General features: G+C 45.0%; 1 protein-coding gene across 1 annotated transcript; it reads right to left on the bottom strand.

Moving 5' to 3' along the window:
* Positions 1–2,632: 2,632 nt before the first annotated feature.
* On the bottom strand, positions 2,633–8,219 carry LOC117438188 (transmembrane emp24 domain-containing protein 7-like). The gene is made up of 5 exons (XM_034073662.1): positions 8,151–8,219; positions 7,285–7,379; positions 6,849–7,113; positions 4,878–5,123; positions 2,633–2,761 (listed from the first exon to the last, which is right to left on the bottom strand). The coding sequence occupies exons 1-5, from the start codon at positions 8,217–8,219 to the stop codon at positions 2,633–2,635; spliced, it is 804 nt and encodes a 267-aa protein (XP_033929553.1).
* Positions 8,220–10,115: the final 1,896 nt, after the last annotated feature.

Below are 10,115 nucleotides of genomic sequence, written 5' to 3'. Positions count from 1 at the left end.
GGAAAGCTGGAGGGGAGAGCTCTGGAGAAAAATGGAGGAGGGAGCACATGGTGCTCGGCCAGGCAGGGTGGAGTGAGTTATGGGTCGGTGGCTGGTGGGGTGTTGTATTCTTTTCACTTGCTGTTTGCTGTATCATTATTATTTGTAGTAGTAAATGGCAGTAGGGGTTTTGTGTTATGCCTTAGCAATTAAACCGTTCTTATCTCAATCCGTGGGGGCTACATTCTTTGGATTTTCCTTCCTAACTCTCCGGGAGTAGGGGGACTTGGTTTAAACCACGACATTTTTTTGGCGCCCAACGTGGGGCCCGAGGGTTTGAGATAAGAACAGATCTGAGCGGATTTATGGTCTCTTGTCACAATGCTGATTTATTGGCTCTTAGAGGTTTTTCTCTGGATCTCGCTGTTTCGGGATTTTGCCGGGTACTTTGTGTATGGATTGGATGTGTTTGAGGCTTGGGCTAAAGCTTTTGTTTCACTGTACTTTGTGTCGGAGGCTTGTAATACGGTGGGGCTCCAGCAGCAGGGGGGGATGGACGTGGCCGTGGACTTGGACTTGTACCAGGCCGTCCCGCTGCTCTTCGCCGTCCTTGTCTTTATCCTCGTCGTCGTCTGTGTGGAGCTGCATGAAGCCAGGAAGGAGCGGCCCCGGGAGCTGCCGGCAGCTGAGGCTGCCAGGGAGAGCGGCACGGGGAGCCAAACGGCTGTGGCAGAGCAGCGGGAGCAGGCGGGGGAGGAGCGGAGCAGGGCGGTAGCTGAGCAGGGGGATCAGGCGGTGGGGGGGATGAGTCCTGCGGCCGTTCCCGACCCTCCGACGGCCGAGAGTGTCCCCCGGAAGTCGCCCGCCGACCCCCAGCAGGATGCAGGAGACCACGCAGCACTTCCCAGCAAGGCAGAGGAGGAACCGAGTCCTGCCGCCGTTCCGAACCCCGCAGTGGCCGAGAAAATTCCCCGGCAGTCACCCGCCGAGCCCCAGCAGGAGGCAGGAGACCAGGCAGCATTTCCCAGCAAGGCAGAGGAGGAAGATCCAGACTTGGGAGAAGAGAAGCTGATAGTGGGAGAGCTGGCAAGCAGGGCAGCTACATCAGCCCCAGTGACAAGTGCAGCAGCATCATCTGAGAGTTCTGACGGTTATGAATGGCTTTTGGGTGCCCTTGGGACCTGCCTGCTGATTGTGATGGTTTTCGGCATGGTGGCACACACACAGAGTGTGTTCCATCCACAACCATTTTGTCTGATCCCAAAAGTTAAGCAGAGTCAGGTCTGGGTCTTGTCTAAGTTTAGACAAGTACATAGGAGCACCAGTAGACTGTTCCCAAGGCTGGACAGTCATGAGTGGCAGGGCATGTGGGACAGTATAGCCGGGTATCTGATCCACTGGGCCCCTCCAGTGCTTTGGAAGCATTGGAAGTGGAAGGCAGCTGTATGGAGTCCCCAGCAGCAAGCTGTAGAACTGCTGAAGGGGATGGTGAATGATTTTGAGCCTGGTGGGCCCAGATACTTCAGGCTATCAGTCCAGAGATGCAACATAGAGATGTCTCATGATCGAGGGGTGGACTTAAGAGTGATGGTGTATTGAAAATGTGGGATCTGGGCATGACGTGAATGGTATGGAATAAGGGGTGGATAATGTCATGGTTTGAGCATGTTTTGAGGGTGTTTTTTGTTCAAGGTTTTTTTTTTTTCCAGCCAGGTGGGAGGGGAGTCCGGGAGGAAGGAGAGACAGGACACCTGACCCAGGCTAGTCAATGAGGTATTCCATACCATAGCACGTGATGCTCAGGATGCATACTGGGAAAGGGAAAGCTGGAGGGGAGAGCTCTGGAGAAAAATGGAGGAGGGAGCACATGGTGCTCGGCCAGGCAGGGTGGAGTGAGTTATGGGTCGGTGGCTGGTGGGGTGTTGTATTCTTTTCACTTGCTGTTTGCTGTATCATTATTATTTGTAGTAGTAAATGGCAGTAGGAGTTTTGTGTTATGCCTTAGCAATTAAACCGTTCTTATCTCAATCCGTGGGGGCTACATTCTTTGGATTTTCCTTCCTAACTCTCCGGGAGTAGGGGGACTTGGTTTAAACCACGACACACATATATGCTTAAAGCATGGACATGTGCATGCGTAAAACTTGACAATATTTTGCTGTAAATAATACAGGCAATTAATGAGGATTTAGCATTCTTTCTCTGCTTGCTGATAACAAATTTAAGTGGAACATTTTGGAATTAGTAATTCAACAATTTTTTTTTTCATCTTAGTTTTGCCTGTGCGCAATTTAGGTTAAAATCAGCAAAACAAAAGAGAGGCTGGTCATTGCCAGATATTTAATACAACTACCAGAAAACATTGTTTATATTTCAAATTGGGTGTCCCTTTCGTAACTTTTGGGGTATGCTTTTTGAATTTAATCAATGAGGAGGGGTAGACATTTAGATGCTTCACATATTTAGTTCCTTTTCTACCTTCAATTAATTGGAGAACAGTAATTTCACAAGCAAATAGCACAATGACCTGAAGCATAACTACCAGTTATGATCCAACATGGGTTGTCATGGTTCTTTTTTCTGAGAAGAAGCTTTTGAGGAAAAATACCTGCCCAATACTAACTACAAGAAGAATTATTGCTTCCCATATTGATCAATAGGTGACTCTTGTGTTTAAATCCTCTGCTCTGCTGCGGCCTTGTGCTTCTCTCAACCGGAAATGAGTCTGATAATCATTGACAGACTTTAAAGCTTCATGAATTGAAACACACGCAGATTCCATCTAGAGAAGAAAACAAACAGCTCTGTTAAAAATCCCTTCTAATGTTTATTCTGTGAAGTTTTACGGCTTTATATTTAGAAATAAGATTCACATACCTTTACAGATGAAAGATTATCTCAGTCCACTGTCAGAATGAAATGCATGAAATCAAATGTATGAACCATAGAATCATGAAATAGTTAGGGCTGGAAAGGACCTTAAGATTATAGAATCATAGAGCAGTTAGGGTTGGAAAGGACCTTAAGATCATCTAGTTCCAGCCCCCCTGCCATGGGTAGGGACACCTCATCCTAAACCATGCCACCCAAGGCTCTGTCCAACCCCACCCTGAACACCACCAGGGATGGAGCATTCATGACTCCCTTGGGAAGCACATTCCAGTGTCTCACCAGCCTCACAGTAAAGAATTTCTTCCTTATATCTAACCTAAACTTCCCCTGTTAAAGTCTGAACCCCTTGCCCTATCACTACAGTCCCTAAAATGAAGAGTCCCTCCCAAGCACCCTTATAGGCCCCCTTCAGATACTGGAAGGCTGCTATGAGGTCTCCACACAGCCTTCTCCAGGCTGAAGAACCCCAACTTTCCCAGCCTGTCTCCATATGGGAGGTACTCCAGCCCCTTGATCATCCTCCTGGCCTTCCTCTGGACTTGCTTCAACAGTTCCATGCTCTTCTTATGTTGAGGATCACCAGAACTGTACATAGTACTCCAAGTGAGGTCTCATGAGAGCAGAGTAGAGGGACAGGATCATCTCCTTTGACCTGCTGGTCATGCTTCTTGTGATGCAGCTCAGGGTATGGTTAGTAAAATAAAAAAATATAACTGAATTCACAGTAAGTCACCTACTCATTACAAATCTTCAGCCACTGCAAACTTACATGGAGTAAATTCAAGTGAGGAAGATGGCATTGTGTTCAAACTAGTAAAACAGGTGTCATGTCCAAGAATTTAAAATGGTTCTTTAAATTGAAGTTTGGTAACAGTACACTATAGTGTAAGAATGTGTCCTGGGTTCAGTTGTAACAGTTATTTTTCTCCTTCTTAGTAGCTGGTGCAGTGCTGTGTTTTTTACTTTAGTCTGAGAACAGTGCTGATAACACACTGATGTATTAGTTGTTGGTAAGTAACATTCACCCCGATAAAGGACTTTTCAGTCTGATGCTCTGCCACTGAGGAGGGCATGGGAAGCCGTGAGGAAGCAGAGACAGGACACCTGACCCAAACTAGCCAAAGGAGTATCCCATACCACAGCACATCATGCCCAGTATGGAAACTGGGGGGATTTACCCAGAAGACCCAGATGGCTGCTCGTGTTGGGCTGAGTATCAGTTGTGAGCAAGTGTATTGGGCATCACTTGTGGGTTTGTCTTTTTTCTTTCCTTTATCGTTATTATTATTTTTATTGGTGGTAGTAAATAGTGGTTTTGTATTATACCTTAGTTACTGGACTGTTCTTATCTCAACCTGTGAAATTTTCATTCTTTCCATTCTCCTCCCCATCCCTCCAGGTGCAGGGAGAGAAGTGGGGGAGTGAGCAAGCAGCTACATGGTTCTGAGTTACTGGCTGGGCTTAAACCACAACAAAATGTGAGAAGTTGTGAAGTTTCTGTTCCAGGTTAAGTTATCTGGTTTAGTTTGGGCAGAAGTGGTGTAAAACTAAAATTCGGAAGAAAGATGGGATCATGAGGAAAGAAGTTTGGAGTAAGAATACTGCTTTGCCACTTAAGTTTCTTATTACTTATCTAGAAACCAGTTAATTATTACTGATTTTGTTGATTTTTTTTTATTTGGCTAGAATTCTCTTCCCAGTTACATAAGTGATAAACCATTCAAGTCTTCCCCTCTGAAAAAGACCCTAAATTATTTTAATATAACAAATTTTTCTCAAAGCCTCTCCAAAGTGAAGGAACTTTGAAAACCCTGATCCACTGATATTTTATGCTTTATAAAATCCACACTTCCACAGATATAGAACCATGACATAAAAAAGTTCCCTTAAACCCTAGGCCACTGTATATTTTCCCTAATTTCCACATAAATACTTAGTAATTCCTCATGAATTTCATAAACATTCCATCCACCTAACAGTTGCTGTCAAACACAACAATATTTTACCTGAGTAAATGCTGTTGCTCTGTTCTCACTAGGAAATAGTGGTGGATCTTCTCCAATCTGGAAAGCAAAGTACACAGTTTTGTGTGTGAAAGTAGAGAACTCATTGCTGAAGCAGAACTTGTATGTTCCATTTCTGGATGCAGTAAATGTGAAACTATCATATTGTTTCTTCATCTCTTTGTAAAATACAGCACCATCAGGACCTTCCAACTGACAGTCAACATCATAATGACCTCCAGTGATCACCTGAAAACAACAATAAATTGTCTTGAGCAAAATGGACATCCAACTAGCACTGCAAATTGTTTAATCTAACAAACGTTTTAAAATTAAATACATTAATTTAAAAATAATTTGATACAAGCTTGCAAAAAACCTCATCTTATGGAAGACTCACAGAACAATTCAAAATACATATTCCCCTATTTAAAACATCTTGATATCAACTATGTCTTCTAACAGTTTATGAAGAAAATTTTAGTTACTTAATTTTAAGATACTGGTACTATAGCAAAGGTTAGAATAGATGACATTTGATTTGGCAGACATTACTTTAATAAATCAGTACTTTACTATATCCATAAGCCCAGACACACAACTTATTCGGCAAGTTGATATTGCCAAAATGCAAAAACACATCCTATATGTATGGCCTAAACTGTCTAACTAGCCTATTAGGTCAAGCTGCTTTATGTTGCAAGAATGGCATATGTCCAGTAGAACAGGTATTACAGCCTGGCTTGTTTTCATACGTGCATATCAACAGAGCAATGTTCTAGAGAGTCTGCTGCCTCACTCCTGCACAATTAATGACGGTATTTTTTCCAAAACCAGCACATTATGATTATGCCTACAAGCAACTCAAAATTTCATATTATTGTCTCAAGTATTACCAGCCTTTGTTTACTATTGGTCTGTTGTCATGGTTTAAGCCCAGCCAGTAACTCAGAACCACACAGCTGCTGGCTCACTCCCCTCCTTCCTTCCCCCCTGCTCCCGGAGGGATGGGGAGGAGAATAGAAAGAATGTAAATCCCACAGGTGGAAATAAGAACAGTCCAATAACTAAAGTATAACACAAAACCACTACTGCTATCACCAATAATAATAGTGATAAGGGAAACAACAAAGGGAGAGAATATAAAACTAAAAGAGGAAAGGGAAAAAAACAATAAACACAAGTGATGCCCAATACATTTGCTCACAACACACTGACCGATACCCAGCCCAACCTGGGCAGCTATTTGGGCCTTCCAGGTAAATCCCCCCAGTTTCTATATTGGGCATGACATGCTGTGGTATGGTATACCCCTTTGGCTACTTTGGGTCAAGTGTCCTGTCTCTGCTTCTTCCCAGCTTCCCATGCCCCTCCTCAGCAGCAGAGCAAGAGACTGAAAAGTCCTTGATTGGGGTCAGCACTACTTAACATTGGTGTGTTATCAACACTATTGTCAGACTAAAGTCAAAAACACAGCACTGCACCAACTACTAAAAAGAAAAATTACAGCTGAACACATGATATCTATACATAGCACACTGTTCTGTAGAATGAGACTAGCTATCCTACCTCCACAGCAAGAGTAACTGGCAGTTTAGATATTCATAGCTTACTATTCCGATGATTCTCAAGGTAGTAGTTAAATTTAATCCTTGTTCCAAACTTTTTGCCTTTAACATAAAGCATCCTGAAGGATGAAGAGACTTCTATCCGAAGGCATAGCCTTTTATATGCATACAGAATCTTTCTAAAATAGTAGACATTTTATTTGAAATATTTAAGTATCTATGCAAACTTATAATGTTGTAAACTTTTATTCAGAGTTGCCAAGGACCAGAAACAATAGATGTTAGTCTGTTTGCATAATATAAGTGCCCTCCAATTTAAATAGGTATTAAGCTATTAAATCCCTAATGTTAACAGTAAAATGAAATAATAAGAGATTGCCCGGGGGCCGAGGGAAGCAAGAAGTACCTGAAACTCGAGAGTGCACTTACTGCCCTGGATAATCTCCTTGTAGAAGCATTGCCTGGCATTGTCAGGCAGCTCAAAAGTGATCTCAGAGTGCAGGCCACCAGCAGCAGCAGCGTCAGCCACCCCCACAATACCACGGTTCCGGAGCTCTGTAACAGCATCACTCAGCATACAAAAGGGACTAACAGTAACCGAGATTGACCAGAGAAGAAAGAGGGCAGCCCCGCATCGGAGGCCAACAGATATAAAACCCGGAGGAAGATGCCTGCGGTGCCAATCGGTAACGAAGAAAAAACCTAACCAAGGAAGCGCATTGCACACCCGAGAGCAACCACGATGCCTAGTACCGCCCTCATAGAAGCATTTCCGGGTGAGCCTCCATAGTTTTATAGACGTGGTGTTCAGTGAAGAAGGGGGCGCGCTCCACCTTTCTCACCCGCATTTGTGTGTTTGTTGACGATTGTTAGGGAGTATGACGGAGCTGCACTGCCGTGGGTCCTGTTCCTGGTTCCAGTCGTGATACCAGTGAGTCTGTTAGCGTAAGAACAGACACATAACCACCGGAATGATTATATGAGGAGCTTTATTGCAGTGCTGGGAAACCAGGGGCGCTCGCCCAAATCTGGCTTTGACCTCGTCAAATCGCGCTCGCAATTTATACATCAAAAGTTTCACAATTAATGCATATTCAACCTAAATTGCTACCTTAACTAATACATATGCATCAGGGATAGCCTCATCAGTCTATTACGACATCAGCCTCTTCTGCGCTTGCGTAGTCCCCCTCTGGTGGTCATCCTGATGAAGTAAGGAGTCTTCCTCAGATGAAGTAAGAAGTCTTCCTCGCTTTGTCCTTTTTGACCTGTCTGTTCTTTGGACAGGCCCCAACCATTATGTGGATGCCAGTATTCTCTTGTTTTCACTTGGCTGCCTCTGGTCAATCTGTATGTTCTGCTTGGATAAGGTTTTACAATACTTTCTTAAATCCACCCATGCCTAAATTACAACTAAGGTACAGAACAGCAATGTTACAACTAAAGTACAAAACTATTAACTAAGGTACAGAACAGCAAAATTACAATGTATAAAGGCCTATTGATTTACAAACTTACAAATATAATTATTTTTAACATAAAATTTCACCCTTTTTCTAACAAGCTGAGGTGGTGTCCACGTTCACACAGATACTTCGCTAAAGGTACCACTCATCCTAGCTTTGTTCTGAGGGGTGCTCAGATTACATAGCTAATTTACAGATATTTAGCCAAGTACTCACACATAAGAGAATTCTCTCTGTCATACCTGCAAGGCACAGTCTATGTTTCCCAACATATCAAAACTTTTCACTCTATGTCCATTGTATGTGGTCATACAGGTATTAAACTGTTTTTAAATTCTTGTGAGGCATGATTTAGAGTTAAAATAGAAAACTCTCTTCTCCAAATGCAAGTGAAAAATGTCTTAAGTACTCTCACTGTATATCTTTAAGTTACTGAATACACAGGGTTGAGTTTCAGAGGTGGAGTTCAACTTTATATGTTATTTAACTGTCATGGTTTGAGCATGTTTTAAGGGTGTTTTTGTTTAAGGTTTTTTCCAGCCAGGTGGAGGAGGGGTGCCGCGGCCAGGTGGAGGGGAGAAAACACCGATACGATGTAGGTTCACAAAATGCTCCGTTTATTGATTACAAGGCTGCTCTTAATATACTGTCTTACACGCGATCACGCATTACTTGATTGGCTGCTTCGCTTTGCCCACGAGGGGTACACGCTCCCCTTTACCTCTCCTGATTGGTTTCACACCTTCGCTTCAGCTTAGCGTTACATCATGCTTCTGCAATTACTGGCATCTAGTTATTGCATTCCTGTTTTGCTGATCTTGACGCTTCTTCTTCTTTTAGCCTGGGGTCAGAGGTTCACTTTCTCACAGCTTGCTGTAAGCCTGTTAAAGCGCCCATGCTCGACCCCCAACAGAGAGGAGTCTGGGAGGAAGGAGAGACAGGACACCTGACCCAGGCTAGGCCATGAGGTATTCCATACCATAGCACGTGATGCCCAGGATGCATACGGGGAAGGAGAAAGCTGGAGGGATGGAGATGGAGAGGAAAATGGAGGAGGGAGCACGCAGTGCTCAGCCGGGCAGGGTGGAGTGAGTTATGGGTTGGTGGCTGGTGGGGTGTTGTATTCTTTTCACTTGCTGTTTGCTGTATCATTATCATTTGTAGTAGTAAATGGCAGTAGGGGTTTTGTGTTATGCCTTAGCAATTAAACCGTTCTTATCTCAATCCGTGGGGGCTACATTCTTTGGATTCTCCTTCCTAACTCTCCGGGAGTTAGGGGACTTGGTTTAAACCACGACATTTTTGGCGCCCAACGTGGGGCACGAGGGTTTGAGATAAGAACAGATCTGAGCAGATTTATGGTCTCTTGTCACAATGCTGATTTATTGGCTCTTAGAGGTTTTTCTGTGGATCTTGCTGTTTCGGGATTTTGCCGGGTACTTTGTGTATGGATTGGATGTGTTTGTGTTTGTCGATCATGCTAAAGCTTTTGTTTCACTGTACTTTGTGTCGAAGGCTTGTAATAGGGTGGGGCTCCGGCAGCAGGGGGGGATGGACGTGGCCGTGGACTTGGACTTGTACCAGGCTGTCCCGCTGCTCTTCGCCGTCCTTGTCCTTATCCTCGTCGTCGTCTGCGTGGAGCTGCGTGAAGCCAGCAAGGAGCGGCCCCGGGAGCTGCCGGCAGCTGATGCTGCCAGGGAGAGCGGCACGGGGAGCCAAATGGCTGTGGCAGAGCAGTGGGAGCAGGCGGGGGAGGAGCGGAGCAGGGTGGTAGCTGAGCAGCGCGACCAGGCAGTGGGGGAGGTGAGTCCCGCGGCCGTTCCCAACCCTCCAACGGCCGAGAGCGTCCCACCCCCAGCAGGATGCAGGAGACTACGCAGAACTTCCCAGTGAGGCAGTGGAGGAACCGAGTCCCGCTGCCATTCCGAACCCCACAGCGTCTGAGAATATTTTCCAGAAGTCACCCGCCAAGCCCCAGCAGGATACAGGAGACCACGCAGCATTTCCCAGTAAGGCAGAGAAGGAAGATCCGGACTCAGGAGAAAAGAAGCTGGTGGTGGGAGAGCTGGCAAGCACGGCAGCTACATCAGCACCAGTGACAAGTGCAGCAGCATCATTTGAGAGTTCTGATGGTTTTGAATGGCTTTTGGGTGCCCTTGGGACCTGCCTGCTGATTGTTATAGGGGTCAGCATGGTGGCACACACAC

The sequence above is a fragment of the Melopsittacus undulatus genome (genome assembly GCF_012275295.1).
Source record: "Melopsittacus undulatus isolate bMelUnd1 chromosome W unlocalized genomic scaffold, bMelUnd1.mat.Z SUPER_W_unloc_1, whole genome shotgun sequence".
NCBI classification, from domain to species: Eukaryota; Metazoa; Chordata; class Aves; order Psittaciformes; family Psittaculidae; genus Melopsittacus; species Melopsittacus undulatus.
The sequence above is the reverse complement of the archived record's forward strand: the minus strand, read 5'-3'. Positions and strand labels throughout refer to the sequence as shown.